A 23,863-nucleotide genomic window follows, 5' to 3' on the forward strand; every position below is an offset into this window, starting at 1 on the left:
TTCGGAGCAAATTTCCAAGCTCTCAAGACTGACAACCTTCAAGAGCAAGGTAGCGAAGTAGACGTCTCTCCGGACCTAGCTGTCAAGATTGCTGCTTGGAGGCGATGTGAGGGAATAACGAAATCCCCGGGAACAAGGGATCCCGGGAAGTCCCTGTGCGGAGGCGCGGGTCACACCCGAGCGAGGCGGCGGGATACGACACCGCGGCGCCGCGGCCCCGGGGCCGGGAGCCCAGCCCCCGCCCCGCGGCGTGTGCGCACGCGCCCAGCGCTCGGGGCGGGGCCGCGGGGGCCACGCTGCCTCCGCTGGCGCGCCGGTCGCGCGGTGACGCCAACGGACACGGCGCGCGGGGGCGGGGGGGGGGGGGGGCGGAGTCTCGGGGCGCCACCGCCTCCGCTCGCTCCCGCGCCGCGCGGTGACGTCATCAGGCCGGGACGCGCGCCCGGACCTCCGGCCGCCGCCGCCTCCTGCCTTCGCCGCACGCCGTCGTCATCCGGCCCCGACGCGCGGTGACGCTATCGGGCCCCGACGCGCTGGGGGCGGGGAGAGACGAGCGGGCGGTGCCTCGGCCGGGTTGGAGCTGAGCGCAGAGGGCGGGGAGAGGCAGCGAGTTGAGGTGGGGCCGGGGAGGGGCGGGAAGGTGGCGGCCGGAGCATGGCGGACCAGATCCCTCTGTACCCGGTGCGCAGCGCGGCGGCCGCGGCCCACCGCAAACGCGCGGCCTACTACAGCGCGGCGGGGCCCGGGTCGGGGGCCGAGTGGCCCAGCAGGTAACGACGGGGCGGACCTCCCGCTCGCCGTGGCGCTCCCCCGCCCTCCCCCCTCCCGCTCCCTGCCCGGGTGGGGTCCCCCTGCAGGTGCGGCCGGTCCCCGACTCCCCAGCCGGTCTGTCCGCGCACCCGCAGGCCGCGCACAGTGCTTCCGACTCCGGCACGCCGGGACTCTGGGAGGGCGGCCACCCGGTGTGTGTGGGGGGGCTCCGGGATGCGCTGTCAGGCCCTCTGTCCCGACCCCGGGTGCCCTGGCGCCCATCGCAGACGGAGACGAGCCCCCCCCCCCCCCCCCCCGTGCCGTTGCTGAGCTCTCAGCTGCGCCGGCGGGAAGTCACGCGGACGCTCCGGTGTTCGAACCTCCGGGCGTTACTGGAGAGATTGTGGACGTGACTCCTGTAACTTGTTCTTAGCGTCACAAATATGTACCTTCACGGGCAAGCACTATTCTCACAAATGTGGGACGTTTCGTTTTATTTGCAGACTACACTTTTTACTTAATCATGGGTTTACAAAGTATTTTTTGTTGACAAGAATTTTTGCTTGTAGCAATGGGAAACGGAAGTTCGGAAGCCTAAGTTGGTTAATGGGGACCACAGTTTAGGCTAGACTGAAAACCTACCCACCTTTCATTTTACAATGGAGGTCTCATACCCTAGTTGGTTTTAGCTCATATTTATTTCTTACCTAAAGAGAAGAACACTGCATTTAATAAATGGTAGAGTTGTTAGAAAAAGAAGTGGAAAGAAGAAATACTGTTCTCTACAGTAAATGGAAATTTTATTCCTGAGGAATTTTAGAAGCAATTAACTTTTAATACATAAGAGGAAGAAAACTGCATATTTCAATATCCAGTTGCTTCAGGATTCTAGTTTTAAGGTAGTTTTTGTTGCAGGCTGTTTGAAAGGCTATGACATACAGTCGAAGAACGTGTATTATAATGTTACAGAGGTGAATTGAATCTTGGTTCATTGACTTACTTGCTGTTTGATCTTACTTAAACGGAACCCCCATTTCCTGGGATGTAAAAGCGGGGACACTGGCTCTTACAAGACTGCCGAGAGTTACAGGGCTGTAAGGTGCCTGTGTCTGGTGTTTGTACCATTTCTCCTTTCCTCCCTCATATTACCTATGAGAGTAATCGCATTAGTAATTCTCCAAGTGGTCGGTTGTAGAAGATCATTATTTGGAAATATCCTGCTTATTTCACAATCGATTTCCATCATGGTTTGCATCTCCGTTTTTGGTACGTAGATATTTAGGATCCCTTCGTCTTCTGGTGGATTGTTTCTTTTATTACAACATATTCTTTGTCTCTGGTAATTTTCTTTGCTCTGAAATTTACTTCTGCCATATTGTGGTTTAATGTTTGCATCGTGTTCGCTTTCAACCTAAGTTGAATTTGAAGTGAGTTTCAAATTCTTTGTTGGATCGTGGTCTGCCACTAAGCACTCTCAGTCTCTGTCTTTGGATTGTTGTATTTAAACCCTTTACCTTTAAGTTAATTGCTACCTTAGAGCTCAGGTGCTATTTTATTGTCTGTTTTCTGTTTCTCCTGATTCTCATTCCCCTTCTGTTTCTCTTCTTGCCCTCCTTTAGGTTACTTGAGCTTTTCTTGGATATCTCCCCAGTATTTTTGAGTGTGGGTCCTTGTTTGTTATTGTGTTCGCTCTGTTGGGTATTGCAGTATACATACACGGGGACTTACCACCATGGTATGTTGGTATTAGGATTTTACTCCATGGAGTGAAGTGTGTAAACCTTGCTTTCATTTTGGTCCCTTTACCCATTTCCACCCCCCCTCCCCCCACTTTAACTCATATCAGAAGGTGTTACACTTTTTGTTTATTTTTTTTTATATATATTTTTTTAACGTTTATTTATTTTTGAGACAGGGAGAGACAGCATGAACGGGGGAGGGTCAGAGAGAGGGAGACACAGAATCTGAAACAGGCTCCTCTGTCAGCACAGAGCCTGACGCAGGGCTCGAACTCACGGACTGCGAGATCATGATCTGAGCCGGTCAGATGCTTAACCGACTGAGCCACCCAGGTGCCCCTACACTTTTTGTTTAAATCATCAAATACAATTTATAAAACTCAGGATTATAAGGATAGTTCATTGTATGTACCCATGTTTTTGGTCATTCTGTTATTATTCATGCTATTTTGCTCATTTCCTTCCTGGTGTTCCAGGATTCTCTTTTTTCCCCCAATCCATTCTATTTGAGAAACTTGGTATAGCCAATCTTGAAACGTCTTTCATCTTAGAATGTTTTCACTAACCCTTCATTCCTGAACGGTAGATTTATTGGATATAGAATTCCTGGTTGACAGTTTTTTCTCACCACTTGAAAACTCTTGTTACATGTCCGGCTACCCTTCATGACTTCTGCAGAAGTTCACTGCCACTCGAATTGGGATCCCTACGGCCAGTGTGTTATTTGTGTCTGACTGCATTCAAGTTTTTATTTGTCTCTCATTTTTACAAGTTCAACTGTGACGTGTCTTGTGGACTTTGAGTTTATCTTGGTTGGTACTTAGTTAAGCATTCTTAATCTGTTGGGGTTTGTTTCACCAAAGTTAGGGAGTTTCTAGCCGTCGGTTTCTCGTGTACTCTCTCTTTGGTTCCCCCATCTCCTCTCTCTCCTGCTGGTACTCAGATGATACAAATGTTGGACATTTGTTAGTGTTATGTAATTCCCTGGGCTGTTTTCCCCCCAGTTTCTTTTTTCTGTGTTCAGATTGTGTGCATTCTATTGATTTGTTCTCAAATTCCCCAATTCTGTCCTCTGTAGTCTTCACTCTTCTATTGATCCCATCCAGCAGTGTTGTACTTTCGCTGTTGTATTGTTCAGTTTTATAGTTTCTATTTGTTTCAAGAGAGCTCGTAATTGATTGTTGAAGTGTTTTTCTGTATGCTGCTTAAAATGGTGGTCACCTAATTCCAGTATCTGAGCTAGCCTCGGCTTAGGTGTGTGTTGCCTTTTGTAAGTCCCACTGTGAGTGTTTTGGTTCTCGTATGACTGATGGGTTTTGATTTTATCCCGGACATTCTGGCTGTTAATGTTTGGTTATACGTGGGTCCTGTTGTATCTTTTACTTTAGCAGGTGATCAGCCTGTTTAGATTTAGCCTATAGGTCCCGGCCTACATTTATGGGCTGTGATTCCAATGACAGTTTAATTTTGTGCTGTGATTTTTGGTGTCCTTGCTTTATGTGGTCCTACTGGGACTCTTATCCTCTCTGCTTATGCTGCTGAGAGGAAGAAGGGATTTCCCCAGACCCAGCGTCTGTTTGTAAGAGAAGGAAGTGTCAGGCCTTGTGACCAGGAGGCTTTGTTGGCTGGGCGGTGGTTGTGGTTGTACCTGTTCTGTGTGTGCCTGCTGGCGGTTCTGGGGCCTCTGGTTAGAAGAGTCTGAGCACCCCTGAGGCCAGATCCTTCCTGCTGGTGCCCCCCGCCGCTCTGGTCTCTGGTGGCACAGGAGGGGGGTGGATTCAGGCTTCCTGGACTGGCTGCTTCTGAAGCGAGATTGCAGTTGGTGCTGCCTGGTTGTCCTGGTGAGAGAGGGGAACCTGAGGCCCGTGGGCACAGAGGGGCTTTTGAGGCCTCTAGGGTTCCTCTAACTGGTGCTGCCCAGATGCACCAGTGTCCCCTGATAGGACAGGGGAGTCTTAGGGCCATTTCCCACAGGCACTTGGTGATCTCTTGCTGCTGGTGGTGGACTCTCTCCAGGGGAGGAATGACCCTCCTGGGCTGCCTTTTGTTGCCTGGTTGGGAGTTAGGGAACACCAGGCCTAGGTCCTTCCTTCTGTCGGGTGGGCGCGTGTAAGACGTCCTGCCCCTGTGTTGTTTCTCCGGTCCTCTGTTCCAGAGCAGCCCAGCTCGCTTCCTCTTTACTGCTGCCTTTTCACCATCTTCCAGAGCACTCCTTTGGTTGGCTCTTGCTTTATTTCCAAGGTTTATGTGTGGACTTGGTAGGGGAGCAGGGAGAGATGGGTCTTAACCGGAAGTTGTGCTTTTACATTATTTTGTGAAGTTTGGTTGCGTTTTGTCCCGGGAATGTGTGTGCAGTTGAAAAGCTAAGTGGCAAAACGCCCAGAAGAAGGTGCTGTGGCTCTGTGCTCTGCTTACTCCCTTCTCCTTACCTCACCCCCCACCCCCGAGGCAGTTATTTCGGACTCTTGCGGCGGTTTCTGCTGGCGTTGAAAATCTCCATATTTCAGTGCCTGTGTTCCTTCCTGACTTTGTCAGCACCTGCAGTTACTTTCTTGTGAGGCCTTGCGTATCTCCACCCCAGCCGGGATGGAATTAAACGCCCTGCTGGCTCCTGTGGTCCCCTGCTCCTCTCACGGCACAGATTGCGCTTGCCGGTAGATGTGGGTGCAGCGGCGGTCAGATTTTACCCCTGACGCCTGGCCTTATGAGTGGGGAAATGTTCCCTTCTCTTCTACTTTCTGGAAGACATCGTATAGACTTGGTGTTGACTTCTTTAGACGTTTGGTAGAATTTCCCAGTGAAACCATCTGGGCCTGCAAATTGCTTTCCTGGGTGTTTCAATTTACAGACTCAGTTTCTAGGCTGTTCCTGTGAGCCGTGTCACGTTGGGTGAGTTGGGATTGTGCCCTTTGAGGAATTGGTCCCTTCCAGAAAAGTCGCCGTGTTGGTGTGTACAGAGTTGTTGGCCATGTTCTCTTGCTGGCTTTGAGGTGGTTTCATTCAGATGGTGGTGGTTTGGGCTTCACTCCTCTTTGTGGGTTAGTCTTGCTAGAGATGTGATCTTTTCCAAGAGCCATCTTTTATTTTACTTATTTTTTTGTAGTTTTCTATTTCATTAATCTGTGTCTTTTTCCTTCCTTTTCATTGCTTTAGGTTTATTTTTCTTATCTCATTCCTGTTTCTTAGGGTGGGAGTTTTCGATTATTGATTGGAGACTTTTCCTCCTTTGAAAAAAAATTTTTTTAAGTTTGTGTATTTATTTTGAGAGAGAGAGCAGGGGAGGGGCAGAGAGAGAAGACGACAGAGAATCCCAAGCAAGCTCTGAGCTGTCCGCACAGATCCCGATGTGGGGCTTAAACCCACAGACCTTGAGATCGTGACCTGAGCCGAAACCAAGTTGGATGCGTAACTGACTGAGCCACCTGGATGCCCCAGGCTTTTTTTTGACTAATGTTTGCTTGGCATATAATTTTCCATTATTTTACTTCCAGCCTACTTACGTTTGAGGTGAGTTTCTTGTCGTCAGCATATGGTGGGATTCTACTTCTTATCCACGCTGCCCACGTCTGTCTTACGCTTGACGTATTTAGAACATTTATGTTCACTGTCATGATTGATAAGTTAGGGCTGATATCTGCCATTTTCCTTTTTGTTTTCTGTGTTTTTGTTTCTTTGTTTTCTTTTTCCTGTTTTCCTGTGGGTTACTTGAACATTTTTTAGAATTCCATTTTGATTTACCTGTGGTGGTTTTCGCTGTATCTCTTTGTATAGATACTATTTGGTGGTAGTTCTGGTGTTTCATTACCCACTCATCACAGTGTTCTGGGGTTGATATTTTATCTGTGTTAGTGAAGTGTAGAATCCTAACCTCACGACATCCCTTTACTCGTCTCTGCATGACGTATAAATTTTATATACGTAGGAGTATGTAAATATTTCCCTTTCGTGTAACTAGAATCACACATCAGTGTTCTAACTTTTGCTTTATTGCTCAAGCATAATTTAGAAGAATCAAAAGAAGGAATGCCTGTTGTATTGACCCATGTTTTTGCTATTTCTGTTATTCTCATTTTCTGAAATTCCTGAATTTATTTTATTATTTCCGTTTTAAGAATTCCTTGCTAGTCTTTAATGTAGGTGTGCTCGAAACAAATTCTCTTAATTTTCTTTCATCTTAGGAGGTCTTTCTCCTTCATTCGTGAAGGGTAATTTTACCAGATATACAATTTGGGGTTGACAGGTTTTTTGTATTTTTTTTTAGCACTTGAAAAATGTTATGTTGCTTCTTTTCAGCCTCCATGATTTCTGATGAGAAATCCGATGTCATTTGGATGTTTCTTTTCCTGTGGGTAATACGTCACTTCTTACTGCTGTCAAGCTTTTTTCTTGTCTTGATTTTTCAGTAGTTTCACCATTATGGGTCTTTGCATAGATTTCTTCGGGTCTATATCGTTTGGAGTTCACATAGCATATTGAATCTGCGTGTTTATATCTTTGGTCAAGTTAGAAGTTTTCAGCCATTTTTTGTGTACTTTTGAGCCCCACCCTCTTTCGTGTCTTCTGATACTCTCTCTGGAGACAACTTTGGAGATCTTTTCTTGTCTCATATGGTCCTGAGTTTTCTGCTCTTTTGTTTTAAGTCCATTTTCTGCTTACATTGGGTGGTTTTTGTTGTTCACTTAAAGAAAGTTCATTGGTTTTTCCTTTGTCTCTTCCATTCTGCTCCTGAACCCTATCCGTTAGGGTTTTAGATCTCTGTTACTGTATGTGTAGTTTCAGAATTTCCATTTGATTCTTCTTCCTGTTGGTATCCTTTGCTGAAATAGCTGTTGGTTTTCATTTGCATCAAGTATGGTTTTTTGTTTTTTTTTTTTTAATTTATTTATTTATTAGAGGGAGACAGAGCAAGAGTCGGGGAGGGGCAGAGAGAGAGGGAGGCACAGAATCGGAAGCAGGATCCAGGCTCTGAGTTGTCAGCACAGACCCTGACGCGGGGATTGAACCCACGAACTGTGGGATCGTGACCTGAGCCAAAGTTAGACGCCTAACCAATTGAGCCCCCCAGACCCCCCAGTATGAGTGTTTTTTGATTGTATCCTAGACATTTTGGGTATTATGCTATGAGGCTCTGGATCTTCTGTTCTATTAGGCCTCCTCTGACCCCAGGACTGAGGGGCGGGGAGGTGGGATGAGGCCATGTTGCCTTACAGCTGCCTCATGGGGTGAAAACCGGGTGTCCCTTTACCTCTGGGCAGAGATGGGTGGGGTCTGAGGCATCCCACTGGGCTCTGCTGATGTCTCCTTGTCTGGGGAGGGGAGGAGTGCCTGTTTATTACACCTTGTGGCCTCCTCCAGTGTCTCCTGAGGGTCCTTTACCTCTGGGTTCCAGCTTGTCCTGTCATGTGCTGTGACAGTGGGAGAGATGGGCAGGAGGGACCAGGCTTTTCTTGGGGATGTCTTAGGTCTGTGCCCGAGATTGTTTCTGGCTGCTGACTGTCTTGTACACAGCATTGGGAGCTCCCGCTGTGTTGCTCCTGGGGTGTGAGGTCCCTCCTGGTCTGCCTCCTCCTCCCCCTCACCTGTCTGTGTGTGTCATCTCCAGCTTGTAGCTATGTCTGTTGGGGAGTTGGGAAGGGCTCTGCTCAGTCTTGCTCTGGAACTGAAAGGAAGGAGTAATTTTCCTTTGTTTTTTGTTTTTGTTTTTGTCTTTCCTCCTTGTATTTTAAAGTCATTCTTACTTATTTTTCATTCATTAATAGCTTTTCAGATACAGTTCACATACCATACAGGTCTCCCACTTCAAGCGTAAAATTCAGGGGCGCCTGGGTAGCTCAGTCGGTTAAGCGTCCGACTCTTGGTTTTGGCTCAGGTCGTGATCTCACGGTTCGTGGGACTGAGCCCCATGTTGGGCTCTGTGCCGACATTGCGGAGCCTGCTTGGGACTCTCTCCTCTCTCTCTTTGCCCCTCCCCGGAAGGTGTGTGTGCCCTTTCTCTCTCAAAATAAACTTAAAAAAGGGTAAAATTCTGTGTTTTAGTGTATTCACAGATAAGTCAGCCATCACTGCAGTCAGTGTTGAGCATTTCTGTCACCTCGGAAAGAAACCTGGCACGTGTAGCTGCCATCCCACTTCATCTCTAGATTTTCTTTCTTCTCTCTTCTTTTTTTGGTAAGTTTTATTTAAGTAATCTCTACATTTCATTTGGGGCTCAAACTCAACGATCCTGAGATCAAGAGTCCCACACTCCTACTGAGCTAGCCAGGCACCCTGCTATAGATTTTGTTATTGCAGCAAACTATATTTAACAAAACTAACCGTTTTTAAGTGTACTTTTGACCTAATATATAACAAATCACTAATTTCATACTTCAGAATTGGTAGATAGTTTAAGGTTTGTCTAGTATTTCTGTTTTGGGAAATATGTGTGCTGCGTATTAGAATGCAGTTAAAAAATTATATGATCTATAATATAAATTTTAGATTAAATAGTACAATCTACAAATGATATAAATTTTAGATTAAATAATAAAATCTAAAAAATAGTTTAAAAATGAAAAGTGTAAATGCAGTCTTACATTTCCAAGAACAAAAGTTAATATTATGAGGTTTTTTTTCCTCCACATAGGCAATAGAAAGCTAATTAGTTGTTAGAAAAACAGCTTTGGGGGGCGCCCGGGTGGCTCGGTCGGTTGAGCATTAGACTTCAGCTCAGGTCATGATCTCACGGTTCGTGGGTTTGGGCCCTGCATCCGGCTCTGTGCTGACAGCTCAGAGCCTGGAGCCTGGTCCGGATTCTGTGTCTCCTTCTCTCTCTGCCCCTCCCCGACTCGTGCTCTGTCTCTCTCTGCCTCTCAAAAATAAAACTAATAAAAACAATTAAAAAAAAAAAAAGAAAAACAGCTTTGATACAGGCTTTTCTTGCTTTGTGAGCTTTAAAAGCCTCTTTCTCTAACCATATAAAAATATAATTTTGTGCTCACAATGTATAAGGAATTGTACTAAAGTATTTTAAAAGTTCTCAGGTTTTCTTTGGAGTGAAATAACTTTTATTTCGTTATAATCAGACCAGTTTAGGACACAATATACTTGAAATATAGTGATGGCAAATCGTTAAAACTTGTATAGAATTTTTCATCCTGAGGTTTATATTTTATGAAAATTTCAAGGGGAAAAATTAGATGTGCTTTGAGTGTGGTTTAACATGTGTGAGGATGTTCCTGGTTGTTTTTGTTTTGTTTTGTCTTTTCAGTATGTTAGTAGGTGAATGAAATGCTGTCTCCCACATGTAGTATTCAACAGTTCACTAGGAATGCGATCACTTATTAAGATCACTTTTTTGGTAAACTGATGTGAAGCATCTATTCCTTCTTGTGTTGTGTGTAGTTGGGTAAAAGTAAGGTAACTTTTAAATTTGTTAATTTGATATTTGTATTTCTGTCTCTTAAACGGTACCTGTGTTATTCACGTTACCTTTACAGTTGAATGAAGAATGAATAACATTGGACATTATTTTGTTTATCCATGTCTGTTAATACCCTTTCCTTGCTTCTCTTTGCAGTGTGGCTTTTGGCCCTGCCTAGAGCCATTTGCAGTATTATAATAGTTAAACTTTAGTGTTTGAAAAGAGATTCATGCTGAGAACAGATGGCTATTGTCTGATTATCTCTAAAATATTAGCATGTTTCTTGATAGAGGCAACACAAATTTTTTTAATGCTAGTTTTCCCATTCTGAGTGTCTATACACAGTTTTCTCTGAATCTTACACATTTTACAACTGTGATGATGATCTAAAAAATATCTTACGAGTTGTAAAGATGAAACTTCTCCTTTTCGGTGACAATTTACAACTGAAAAGGTTTTTTGAAGTAGAGAATGACTCTTAAGATAGCATTTGTCAAAGTGCCCAGGCCTCCTTGGATCAGACACATACACATTCTTAAGGGTCTGTAGCTCACCAAGTTTGTGAAGTTCTTTAAATGTGCCAGGACAGGAATATTTCGGTTGAATTTTCTGCAGTTGACAGTATTAGCATGAAGATGAGAGTTGATGATTGTGAAGGTCACAGTCGGAGGGGACTGAGTATGTGTCCTGAGCCAACTGGCCCACTTATCTTTAAATTTCTAGATTGGCATTTGCTTAATATTGGGTATTGTAGCATTAACTCTAATTTAGAAGTTTGTTTCAATTTATGTATAGCATCTGTGTAATTTCTTACGTCAAGAAGTTGGTATTCGGTCTCTTATAGAACATCTTGGAAGAGGGATCGGTAGCTCCGAGGTAACTGTGTGTGTAGTTCACGTGAGGGGCGTCTCTTGGCTTGAGGGACCAGCGGGCCCTTGTCCTTGCTTGTTCTGTTGCCGAGGTCACGGCTTGCTTCTTGGGCACTGTTCCTTTCCTTTTTTTTTTTTTTTTTTTTTAAACTATTCCACTGTTTACCTCCTCCGCTAGTGTAGGAAGGGAAGACTGGAAAAGTCCCAATTTCTCAGTACTTCATACACTTTTGCTGCATATTAATGACTCATCAGTGACACTTGAACTTGGAAGTTGTATTTGATGAAGGAAAAAGACGTTTCTTTATAGCCCTTTGCTGCTTTGTTTTTCCTACTTTATTAACATGTAGGCAGAGGGGGCAGTGTCTATTTTTCTTCCAGAAGGTTTCAGCATTAGGCGTATTTTAATGGTTTCTCCCTTTACTAGCAGTTGGCTTCTCAGAAATGTTTCTCATCAAAATGGAAACAATAAGGCTGTTAGATGCTTAATGTGAGTTTAAGCTAGTTATTGTATTGACCTACTTTTCCTTTTCCTTAGATTCATGCAAATTACGTGCCTTCCAGCCCTTGAGTGTTTTGTTGAAAGTTCCTAATTTTTGTAAACCTTTGGCAGCAGCTCAGATAGCTGTCTCCACCTCTTAGTGTGGCAGTCCTCGTGGGTTTGGTATCATCTGTTCTGTCGTCTTTGTTCACTTTGTTTTTACTCGTTTTAAAAATATGTTTCCAGAATTATACTTAATTGCTGGAAACGTTGATTTTTCTTGAGTGACAAACCAATTAAGTGTGTATGACACTAGGCAACAAAGACACTTAAGATTTTCTGCTTATCCTGTCTCTGAAAAAATCCATTATTCATCGTCTTATTGTTTTTAAATACTGAGGTAAAATTTTCAATACAATAGGAAAATTGCTTTGGAAATGGAATAAATTGCTTGCCAGTTCAAAGGCTCCATTTCTGAAGTGGAGGTTACTAAACATGATGTTGCTTATATCCATTATCTTTCAGACTCATTGTACTACTTTTCTAGCATTAAACTTGATAAGATTGTGACTTTTGCTAAAATGCAACACAATCGCGGAAGGAACCTAATGAAAAAGACGAAAAATCTCATTTTGTATACTATATTATAATATATTTAAGTGGCGTTTTGAATTTTAATTGCATTATGTATAAATATTCATTTTCTAGTCGACTGTTTTAAAAGAAGGGATCTTATGCAGAAAATAAGAAAACAAGGAATTTTTCGGAGGAAACCTACTGGCCCTGTTTTAGGCCTGCTGCTTCACAGATGACCTGGGCTTTTGCCTGAGTATCTCAAGTGACCAGTCCCTTGTTGTGGGGATGTTCTGTGCTTGCTGCTTTGCTGCTTGGTGAGGCTGGGGGTGGGGGGTGGGGCGGCAGGTGCTGCTGCCTCTCCCCACTGTGCCCTTGACCTTCAGCAGGCGGCCTTCCGGATGTGTTTAACCAGGCTTAATCACCGATATTAAAGTTTTCCCGTGCTTCTTGGGTGTACTTTTAAGCAGCACAGCACAGTAATGGTCATCTTTGTAGATAAATCTTGTATTCGTTTTTCATGTTTTCAGATATTTAAAGTTTACTCACATCACACACACAAAAAGGCTTTCGATGCATTTTCACAAAGAGTTCTCCAGAGAAGTTGTTCACACCGACCAGCCATCGAGTGCCTGGTTATCCAAGATTGTTAGGAATGCTAAGTGTTAAGAATTAGGTTTTTCAATTGTTTTAATTTGCACTTTTCAAAAGTTCTTTTTGAAAACAAAATTTTTTCCTAGGTTGAAAATCTTCTTCCGAAAATTAAAGTGGAAGTCCCTCCCCTTGGCTTGCCTGGCCCGCAGTGTCCCTCCCTGGCCTTGCCCCCTCCAGTCCGGGGCCCTCAGGGCTCTGCAGCCCCTTCCGGGTCTTTCCGAGACCTGTGCTGTGTCTCCCGGTCCCCACACCTCCTTTGTTTTCCAGCGCCGCTCCCTTTGAAAGGAGCCAGTCACTGCCCCCCCCCCCCTCCCCAAACTGAAGCTCTCCAGCCCTTGAACACAATCCCCGCCGCCCCCAGCCCCCGGAACCCTCCTGTGCCTCTGTCTGCGAAGTCCACTGCTCTGATCATCTTGTGGGTCTGGAGTCCTTCGAGGCTGGTCTTTTGGGTGTGGCTCCTTTCACTGAGCAGAATGTTTTGAAGCTTCATGTTGTAGCACGCGTCGCAATGTCCTTTTCTTAAGGCTGAATGATACCACATTATGTGGATAGAGCACATTTGTCTTGGACATTTGAGTTACTTTGCTTTTTATAGTAAAAATTTCCGGTATTAATTGTCTAAAACTAGGAGTTAAGTGAATATGGGTGAAGTGCGTTAGACTGATGCCTGACAGCATCGGGTAAATGCTGGCTGCTGATTTCTCCTCCTTTCCTTTCCCCTCCTCTCAACCTTGAATTCCTACCTGGGCAGCCGGGAGGGCGGGCGGGCTGGCTCGCTCGTTTGCTCTCCTTCACTCAGTCTTCAGTTTCAGCACAGCCTCCCCTCTGCTTTCTCTTCTGACTCCCCTCCCCAGAGGGTAGGTGTCCTCGATCTGTAGGGGGAAGGGGGTAATCTGAGGATCCAGATGTTTCTCCGATCACTTCCTGGATCACTTCCTACGGTTACCTCTCCTCAGACCCCCTTTGGAGGCCCCAGCGGTGTCAGCCCCGCCCCGCCGGGACCCTGAAGTTCCAGCAGCTCGGCTCTCCTGTTTCCTTGCCGCTGGGTGTAGACGCCTGCTTCCTTGGACCTGCTTGTTCACCGCCCACCCGTGTGCTTTCTAGCTTCCTGCACCTTGTTGGTACCTCTTGTTTTCCATTCAGGCTCAGGCTTTGAAAACCTAGGTGCTGAAAGGAGACCGTGTATTTGATCTTCTGTCTTTACAGGAAACTTTTTACCCTTTTACGGGCGTACGTCCGTGTCTCCTCTTTCGGAAGCCGGGTGTTTGGGGTGTTCTGCCTGCCTGGTGCAGCAGACCGCCCGGAGCTCTGGCGGGAGTAACAGCTGCAGTTACCTGGAGGCACCTGCTCTCTCTGACCGACTCCAGTTCCACACTCGGGACAGACGGCCGTGCCCAGCTCGAGTGGCCGGCAGTCCTTCCCGAGCGCCGTGCTGGCCGTGCGACCTTCCGGCGTGCCGCGGTCATCCCTCACGCCCCTGCGGCCCCCGCTCAGTCACCCTCCCGGTGCCAGGTGACCGTCTCCTCAGCTGCCGCTGCCGTCCTTGTAGATTTACCGGTTGGTGCGCGTGAGCCCTTGAGTCGGAGGCCGCGTCTGTTGCTGACCATCCCGTGTGGGTGCTCAGCATGGCCAGCTGGCTTGCAGAGCGTTTGTTCGTGTTCCTGTAATGATTCGGGGAGGTGACCTTCCTTGGGTACTCAGTCTGATGTGCTCTTCGTTCTCCAATATTTTCAGACGTCCCATGGTTTTTATTTGTGACATTTAATTGCCGTGGGAGGAGGAGAAACATCTCGGCGGCTAGTGTTTGCTGAGAGTCCGCTCATCGTCTACTTAGTCTTACTCTCTGTTTTACGGTACGAGGGCCAGCGGTCTCCACATGTGCCAGGCGCCGAGTGTGGGTTCCCTGTGACACTTGACGTCTCTGTGCTGGGTGCCCCTGGGTGCCCGTGCGCCTGGGAGAGCCACAGCGGGGCTGCGGGGACTCTGCCGCCCTGCGCTCCCCGAGGCTATGCGGAGAGCAGGAGCGATGAGAGCCTCAGGGCACAGAGGGAACAAAATCCCGTCATTGGCTGCTCTGCAGTGGCATTCGTTCCGTCGCTGTGGTAAAACGATCACAAGTATAGTGGCTTTCAACAGATTTCTTCCTTCCCGCTTGGGTCGGCCAGGGCCGTCTGGTCTCCCACGGCTCCCGCAGGCTGTCGGCAGGCTGCCTCCCCCGTATAGGCCCTGCGGAGAGGCCCGGTCCATGCGGGTGGAGGGTAACGTCTTGTTTTCTTGCTTCAGATTGCCCCCACATGTTGAGAAGGTCTTACAGGTCCGTGTGCGGAGGTGGGCCCTTCAGTAGCGAGTGTTGCCATTTCTGTGGTTGTGTTCTGTACGGCCCCGCAGAACCCCGCCGTGGTCGAAGTGCTCGCTGAAAATAGCAGGGTTTACGGGCGCAAATAAGTTCGGGCAGACCACGGGGAACCTACCTTTTTTGTGACCCCGTCACTAACGAACGCACTCATGGTCCTGGTGACACTGGCTGAAGAGGCACGGCGAGTCCCTGGCCGCTGAAGAGGTGCTCCTGCAGCCCAGCACTTACGTGAGGAGGCCCAAGCCACCAGGGCTGCTGAGCGGTGGCCACGGGGAGCACCGCAGAGCGGGCACACGCAAGATGGGCCCAGCTACACTGATGGGGGGCAGCCTTAGCCATCGTTTGTAAGTAGTCATGTAGGACCCCGTGTGATGGCAGAAGCAAATCACTGCCAGGACAAGATGTCATTTTCTGCCCCTTATTTAAGTGAAGTGTCACATGTATTCAGCCCCCATCTGATGAGCTTGAGGTAAAATTGCTTCCAGTGTTTTTGGTACTGTTCTAGCACTCCTAGTGGTAGGAGTTTAAATTGCAGTTGGCAGTTACATTTCACGTGTTCTAGAGCTTGTGACTTTATGGGACAATTATACAGCTCAGGGAATCTTTGAAAGAATTCACGTAAAAATGGGGAGAGAGTTCTGTGCACAGATATTTTCACTGAAACAGTATTTAGTGGGAAGTCCTGTCTTCTCTGTCCAACAGTAGGGAATAAATCAGTAACCTGTAACTCAGCAGTCTGCTTGCTGGATTATTTTCTAGTTACCAGATGTTAAAAAGATGGCTCAAGAAGCTTAGGTTGCAGGTTAGCATTGGCCTTGTAGTCTAAGGACATCTTTTCCGTCATTGAATTCCACTTGTGCTTGGATTCTTGACAGCTGGGCACCTATTGCAAGAATAAAGTTTCCTGAAGGTCGAGGCTTCTGGAATATTTCGCCTTCTGACCTTTGCACTGAATGCTGATAGGCAGAGTAGCGCCCGGCACCATCACTGCATGCCTGCCTGCACACACACGTGCAGGTGTGAGAACGTCCACATGCACAAAGTTCCCTGAAGCACTGCTAAAAAGAGAGCTCATTTTGCACATGCGAAGCGTGTTACACGCTGTAGAAGATGTGTTTTAATAACATTTAGAGCAGAACGGAAATAATTGCACTGTTGCTGGATGTTCCCGATTATCTGGAGTAGCGCTCAAACTTGTCATTCTTGTGAAAGCCTTCATTCCAGAACGTTGGAGAGTCACAAGCAGTCTAGAGAATGAAGATAGTAACGATGGTACAGAGGACAGCGTCCAGGGCACGACAGGTCTTGGACATGATGGTGGGAAGACAGATGACGAAACCTGGATCCAAGAAACCACAGAAACGACACTCGGACGTCAGTTTGGATCTTAAATATTTTTTCCTTGAATACATTTTCCCCAGTCGCTCATTATGATGTCTTTTAAACATATAAAAACATTAAAAGAACGTTCTTCTACATAGATTGAACAACAGTGAACGTTATGCCTCGTTGGCTTTCTGTCTACACTGACCTGTTCTCAGTGCTCTGCAGGTAGGGCCCTTAGCACGGGCCTCCCCATGACAGGCTGGATTCTAGAGCCACAACACTGTTGTCACAGCCAAGGAAATTAACATAACTCCTGATATGGCATCTGCAGCTCATTTCAAGTATCTTCTGTTGTCTCAATAATTTCTTTTCTCCCAAACTGGTACAATGCACAACATATCATTCACCATTTTAAAGTGCAGAATTCAATGGCATTTGGTATACCCCCAGGGTTGTATAGCCATCGCCGTCACGTGCTTCTAGAACATGGTGGTTTTGAGGAGTCCAGGCTGGTGTTTTGTAGTGCGTCCTGTGTCTGGACTAGCACCTCCTGGAGTTGGGCAGTGCTCTTGGTTTTGTGTACTTCTTGTCACGTGAAATTAGCCCCGGAACAGTGCTTCTCAAACAGCAGAGTGTGAGCGCTCCTGACGCCAGCTGTAGGCTGCTCGCAGAAGTTTCCCGTGTCTGGTGGTGGTCCGGGAATTTCTGGTCCTGACGCGACCCCATGTGATGCTGATGCTGTTGGCGTGGCGACTGCGCTTTGAGAACCACTGCTCTGGAGACTGACTAAATACAGTAAATGTGTTGGGGGAATGCTGGGTCTGCTTCGTGTTGTATCGCGTCAGCAGGCAGGTGTCAGGTTGCCGGGGGTGAGCGGTTCGGAGGGTGAGTCCAGGTTAGGGTGGAGATCTCTAGAATTTTCTGCAGTTCCTGAGTTTCCATTCCGGTTGCGAGGAATTTGTGGATGCTTCTCCAGCACCGTGGACTGTTCCGCTTTTTACCCCCCAAGTATTTGTGGATTTCCCAGATACGTTTCTGTCATTGATTTTTAAAAGAAATTTCTTTACGGTGAGAGAACATACTTTGTCTCATTTCAGTTCTCTTACATGTATTAGTTTGTATTGGGGCCCAAGATGTGGTCCGTGGGAGTGAGTGCTCGTTGAGCACTCGAGGAGTATATTCTGCCGTGTAGGGCAGAGTGTTCCGTAAATGCCAGTAAGGGCAGGTACGCTGGTGGTGTTGGCCACATCTTTATGTCCTTTCTGATGTTCCATTTCTTCTGTCAGTAACCGAGAGAGGAGTTTGGAAGCCTTCGGGCAGTACCGAGGATTTGTCTGTTCCTCCTTTCGCTTATGTCCTTCATACTTCGTGTACTTTGAAACCGGTGGTAAGTGTGTGCACACTCAGGATTGCTGGAGCTTATTGGGGATTTGATCTTTTGTCGTTATGTAATGTCCTTCTTTATCCTGGGCGGTTCTTCCATTTTATTTTTTTGATGTCTTCTTTGTTTTAAAGTACAATAGCTACTTTTCTTCCTTTGAAAGAGGGTTTGCATCGTATCCTTTTCTGTCTTTTTACTTTTAATCTTTCAACATTATGTGCCATTATATTTAAAACGTTTCCTACCTGTTCCGTTGAAGGGACACTCAGATCAATGGAACAGAATAGAGAACCCAGAAATGGACCCACAGACAAATGGCCAACTAATCTTTGACGAGGCAGGAAAGAATATTCAATGGAATAAAGACAGTCTGTCTCTTCAGCAAGTGGTGCTGGGAAAACTGGACAGTGACATGCAGAAGAACGAACGTGGACCACTTTCTTACACCATCCACAAAAATAAACTCAAAATGGATGAACGACCTAAATGTAAGAGAGGAAGCCATCAAAATTCTCGAGGAGAAAGCAGGCAAAAACCTTTTTGATCTGGGCCGTAGCAACTTACTCAACACGTCTCTGGAGGCAAGGAAAACAAAAGCAAACGTGAATTATTGGGAACTTATCAAAATAAAAAGCTCCTGCACAGCGAAGGAAACAATCAGCAAAACTAAAAGGCAACCGACAGAATGGGAGAAGATATTTGCGAATGACATATCAGGTAAAGGGTTAGTACCCAAAATCTATAAAGAACTTATCAAACTCAACACCCAAAAAACAAATAATCCAGTGAAGAAATGGGCAAAAGACATGAATAGACACTTCTCCAAAGAAGACATCCAGGTGGCCAACTAACACATGAGAAAATGCTCAGCATCACTCATCATCAGAAAAATACAAATTAAAACCACAATGAGATACTACCTCACACCAGTCAGAATGGCTAAATTTGGTAACTCAGGCAACAACAGATGTTGGCGAGGATGCAGAGAAAGAGGATCTCTTTTGCACTGCTGGTGGGAATGCAGACTAGTGCAGCCACTCTGGAAAACAGTATGGAGGTTCCTCAAAAAATTAAAATTAGAACTATCCTATGACCCAGCAATTACACTACTAGGTATTTACCCAAGGGATACAGGTATGCTGTTTCGAAGGGGCACATGCACCCCAATGTTTATAGCAGCACTATCAACAATAGCCAAAATATGGAAAGAGCCCAAGTGTCCATCGCTGGATGAATGGATAAAGAAGATGTTATACACACACATGCACACACACACACACACACACACACACACACACACACACTGGAGTATTACTTGGCAATCAAAAAGAATGAAATCTTGCCATTTGCAACTACGTGGATGGAACCAGAGGGTGTTATGCTAAGTGAAATTAGTCAGAGAAAGACAAATATCATATGACTTCACTCATATGAGGACCTTAAGAGACAGATGAACATAAGGGAAGGGGAGCAAAAATGATATAAAAACAGGGACAAAATATAAGAGACTCTTAAATATGGAGAACAAACAGGTTACTGGAGGGGTTGTGGAGGGGGATGGGCTAAATGGGTAAGGGGCATTAAGGAATCTACTACTGAAATCATGGTTGCATTCTGTGCTAACTTGGATGTAAATTTACAAAATGAACTAAAAAATTATACACATCAGCACATCCAATATGAAATTGGAAATCACAGAGAAAAACGTTGTGGTATAATTTTAAATTATAGGTGGATTTTGTTAAGCTACTTCGATAAAGGAATAATAAAATAACCAGCTATTCTCTTGCAGTGAACATTAAAAAAAAATAAAATGTTTTATTATTATTTTGTAGATAGTGATTTTTGTCTTGCAGGCAACATTTGGCAACGTCTGGAAACCTTTTTATTGTTGCGACTAGGGGGGTGCTCCCACGGGCATCAAATGCGTAGAGTCCACGGATGCTGTTGAACATTCCACAGTGCACGTGACCGTTCTATCAGCAGAGAATTCTATGACCCCAAATGTTAATGGTACTGCTGTTGAGATGTCCCACTGTACGGATTGCAGTATACATAGCTAACTTTTCACTGTTAGTATTTTACACTTAATGTAGACTGTGGAACTGCCCACTTCTTACAGTATGACTGTGATGTCTGTTCACATATTTTATGCTGAAGCCTTCACCGGATGATGTTATAACTGTCATTTCCCATCATCATACACGTTTTAAAGAATTTTGTGTTGCTTTTCATTCTCGAAATTGTAAGTTTCCTGTTTGTATCGTTTTCTTATCTCGAAACTTTCTTTAGCATTCTTTTGTCCTAGCTGTGATGGTGACGAATCCTCCGAGGTTTACCCTTCATCTGAGAATGTTTTTGTTTTGCCTTCGTTCCTGGAGGATCTTTTTGCTGGAGGTAGAATTCTGGGTTGAGCCTGCTTCTGTTTCAACACTTGGACGTGGGGTCCTGACCTCCGTCTGTCTCCACGAGATGTTCGTGGGTGTTGGAGCTAATGTTCTTCTAGACGTAATGAGTCCTTTTTCTCCGGCTGCTTCCAAGAATTTTTCCTTTATCTTTGCTTTGAGTAGTTTGGTTGCGATACGCTTTGTCTGATTTTCTTTGCCTTCGTCCTGTTACAGGTTTGCTGTTGTCTTTAAGTAGATTGTAGTATCGTCTGGCCCTCACTGAGGCCGTGGTTGTGAGTTTGGGTTGGTTTTATTTGTCTTCTGTAAAGTCTGTGGACTTTTTCAGTTTCGGCAACTGCCATCATCTCACAGGAACACAGAAGTCTGCTCTCTTATTTTTGAAATTGGGGTAACGCCTACCAAGAAGGCTTGACGTAACAGTAAATAAGATAGCATTTGTTGACTCTGCGTTACACTTTCTAACAAATTGTTGGTTCTCAAGGTAAGCTTTTATTTGTTGAAGACAAATGTGTCCGTGATTTAGGAAAGATAAAATGGACCTTTGACAGTAGGCTGTCTGTTTTTGGAATCAGAAGAGGATTGTTGGACTCTGAAAGGGATGCTGGCTAGGGAGGAAATTTAACTGAATAGAAAGTTTTAGAAAAGAGAATTAGAGAGACAGAATAAGTATAAGTGGGACATAGTATTCTTGCTGTGTGTGTCAAGTCTGACAACAAACCAGGGGCACCAGGTTCCTGCCTTGACCGTAAGACACCTGCGTAGGTCAGAAGTCACTTCCATGACTTTGATTGATGAGTGTAAAGTTGGTCAGATTTTATATCCTTTCAGTCTGGAACAGTATGGAGATGTGACCCGGACATATACATTTTTTGCTAATAGTAGTGTTTTAGATGATGGACTTTTTTATATTCCTGAATTGAACACCGTGAGTGGGTGGTACCGTCGAGCTGACCGTTCACCCTGATGACCGTGGGGGGCTCCCCTCACAGCACGGTCACGGCGGCTTCCTTGGGGAGCCTCTTCCGTTTCTGCTTACCCTGGCTAGGTAAGATTTTTGCAAAGGAAAGTCGCGTCCGTTATTTATAACGGTTTGCCTGTGCTGCAGACAGCTTAGTTTGAGGAGTACAGAAAAGCGTGGTCAGTAAAGTTGGACCAGCTCGGGTCCTACGTGATCCCCTCACCGTGACGGAAGCCTGCGTGGCCTGCCTCAGCACTCTGCTCTTACCTTTTAGCAGGTACCAGCTGGAAGATGAGTCCGCCCACCTGGACGAAATGCCACTAATGATGTCTGAAGAAGGCTTTGAGAATGACGAGAGTGATTACCACACGCTACCACGAGCGAGGACCGCGCGACGAAGGAGAGGACTGGAGCGGTTTGTCTGTGGAGGCTGGAAGCTCCTCTGTACGAGGTGTGGTATCTGTTGCTGCCTAGTGTCCCGGGCACCGGGGTTACAGAGTTCAGACATTTAAAAGCTTAGCTTCTAACGTTTATTTTCGTATCAAACTAAAGAAGACAGTCTAAACGAAATGACGTCATGGAGAGTGATAGCCATTAGAACCGGAAGGGGCCGGAAAGCCAAATTCACTTTTTTTATGGGTCGTTTTAATGCTTAGAAGATGGAGAAAATTAGCGGTTTTGTAATTAACGCAGGGTAGAATCAGTTCTGGTGACCATATCAGCATTTACAGCTAAGTTCCCTTGTCTTCGTCTGTGGTTATCCTGTGTCCAAAAAGGCGGATGTGGGCCCGTAAAATGTAATGTATTCACACCGTAGCCGCCTGTGTGCGTTATTTGACTGGAATGCTTTGGCTTGGAGTAAGATTCTTCTGTTAATTTAACCAGAAGGAGATGAAGGCAAGGACTGCTTATACTTTAAACAGGTTCACTTGTGGTTGACATAAACTGCATTAAGTCTGCTCACCTTTGACTTTAGAGTCTGGTGTGTGAAACCACACTCTGTGTGTAGGACACTTTTGCCACTGACTGTCCTCCAGCCCTGGGGACTGGCAGGGCAAGATTACGGCTGGCCAATGCCAACATCACTTGAGCAGAGTGTGTCTAAGAAGTTACAGCTTTTTTAGTCTTTCTGTTCAAGGCTTGTGGTCAGAGCCTTTCTTACGGTCATGAACTTCTGTCCCTTTCCCCGTAAAAAGAATATACATAATTGTAGAAAGATACCTTACTTATCATCCTCTTTATCCCATTAGAAGTTTGCAGAAAGATGTTTTAAAAAAAAAAAAATTTAATGTTTATTTATTTTTGAGAGACAGAGAGAGACAGTGTGAGTGGGGGAGGGACAGAATAAGAGAGAAGACACAGAATCTGAAGATGCTCCAGGCTCTGAGCTGTCAGCACAGAGCCCGACGCGGGGCTCGAGCTCACAAGCCGTGAGATCATGACCTGAGCCGAAGTCGGACGCTCCACCCACTGAGCCACCCAGACGCCCCTTACAGAAAGATGTTTTTACAACTGATTTGATTTCAGTGTCAGCTCATGCAGCGGTCTTCAAACAGTGTTCCGTGGGCTCCCAGGGACTCCAAGGAGTCCCTCAAAGAGGTGGGCAGTGTCGAGTCAGGAAGTGAGCCCGGGCAGGATTTAGGCTTATCCACCCCCCTTTCCACTTCCACTTGGTGTCTGTCTTTTTCTTTCTTACCTCTTGTAAGCTTTTCATACGAAGAAGGAATTTCACGGCCAAACAAGGTTTTAGAAATCGCTGACTTGTGTCGCATTTTCTAGGTTAAATAGCCCGTATTCCTAGAGTGTTCTCTGTGGGCACTTACTAATTCTAGAGTTAATTTCTTTAGCAGTTGCAGAGCTGTGCAGATTTGTTTTGTTTTTCTCTGTCAGTTGTGATGCTTTGTGCTTTTCAAGGGATTTATCTTTTTTCAAATATATAAATTCCTGCGATGTACGATGAATGAGGCTTTGTAGGGATGTCACATTTTTTTAATTCATGATATTGTCAATTTGTCTCTCCCTTTTTCCTAGTAATCTTGATAGAAGATTATCAGTTTTCTTTTTTTCAAAGAGCCAAACATCTGGTGGTATGTTTGCTTTTGAAATTTTAAACTTTGATCTTGAAATAAATCCTAACTTCTAGAAAAGTTGCAAGAATTGTACAGAGAATTCCTATATGCCTTTTGCCCAAGTTCACTAATTTTTAAACTTCTGCCATGTTTATTCTACCATTCTCTTCACATCTTACCGTTATTTTCCGAGTCGTTCGGACTAGGTTGCTTCTACATTCCTTTCTCTACGTCCGAGTACTTCGTCGTGCGTTTCGTAGGAGAAGGGTATTTTCCTCCATCCGTCACGCGGTCGCCGTGTTCAGATGTAGTGTCGGTACCGTGCCTTCCGTCTGCTGTCCCCATCCCGTCCTCCGTCGTGCACTTCTCCTCTGGGCTGGTGTGGCTGTTCGGTGGCATGTCTGTGCAGTGTCCGTTAATCCGGAACCGTCCTCGCTGTTGGTCTTTCGTTGTGTTGATATTTTTGAGACTGCGGATCAGGTATTTTGTATGTTTCAAATTTGGGTTTGTCTGAAGTTTCCTTGCTGTTAGATTCAGGTAAAATATTCTCTGCGAAGCACTGTAGGAGAGACACTGTGAATGTAGGGTGTTTGCTTCCTGTTTCATTGATTTCTGTCTTCCCTTCATTTTTTCTCATACTTTGAGTTTAATTTGCTGTTCTTTTTCTAGCTTCCTAAGATGAGCATTGCAGTTTTTTCTGTTTTAAAAATAAATGCATTTAAGTTTTGACACATGGTATTTTCATTATCATTTAGTTAAAAATATATAACGATTTTCCTTGTCATTTCTGCTTCCATCGATGCAATTTAGAACCATTCTGCTTAATTTCCAAACAGTCGGGAAGTTTCCTAATTATCTTTTTGTAATTGACTGTTGTCTTAATTCCACTGTGGCTGG

The 23,863-nt window shown here is 45.5% G+C and overlaps 1 protein-coding gene across 11 annotated transcripts in view; it reads left to right on the top strand.

Annotated features, from left to right (window-relative positions):
- Positions 1–631: 631 nt before the first annotated feature.
- The window catches only part of ATP9B (ATPase phospholipid transporting 9B (putative)), a 252,976-nt gene continuing 229,744 nt past the window's right edge, over positions 632–23,863 (top strand). For 8 of the 11 annotated variants that reach the window (XM_053902856.1, XM_053902864.1, XM_053902863.1 and 5 more), the window contains exons 1-2: positions 633–770; positions 21,172–21,348. In XM_053902856.1, coding sequence (XP_053758831.1) covers positions 655–770; positions 21,172–21,348 — 293 coding nt within the window. In that variant the 5' untranslated portion in view covers positions 633–654. Of the gene's footprint in view, positions 771–21,171; positions 21,349–23,863 lie in introns of all 11 variants that reach the window. The other 3 variants (XM_053902858.1, XM_053902857.1, XM_053902862.1) reach the window with 3 other exon arrangements.

This window comes from Panthera pardus, unplaced genomic scaffold (assembly GCF_024362965.1).
Source record: "Panthera pardus isolate Hobbes unplaced genomic scaffold, ASM2436296v1 HiC_scaffold_15, whole genome shotgun sequence".
Lineage (NCBI taxonomy): Eukaryota > Metazoa > Chordata > Mammalia > Carnivora > Felidae > Panthera > Panthera pardus.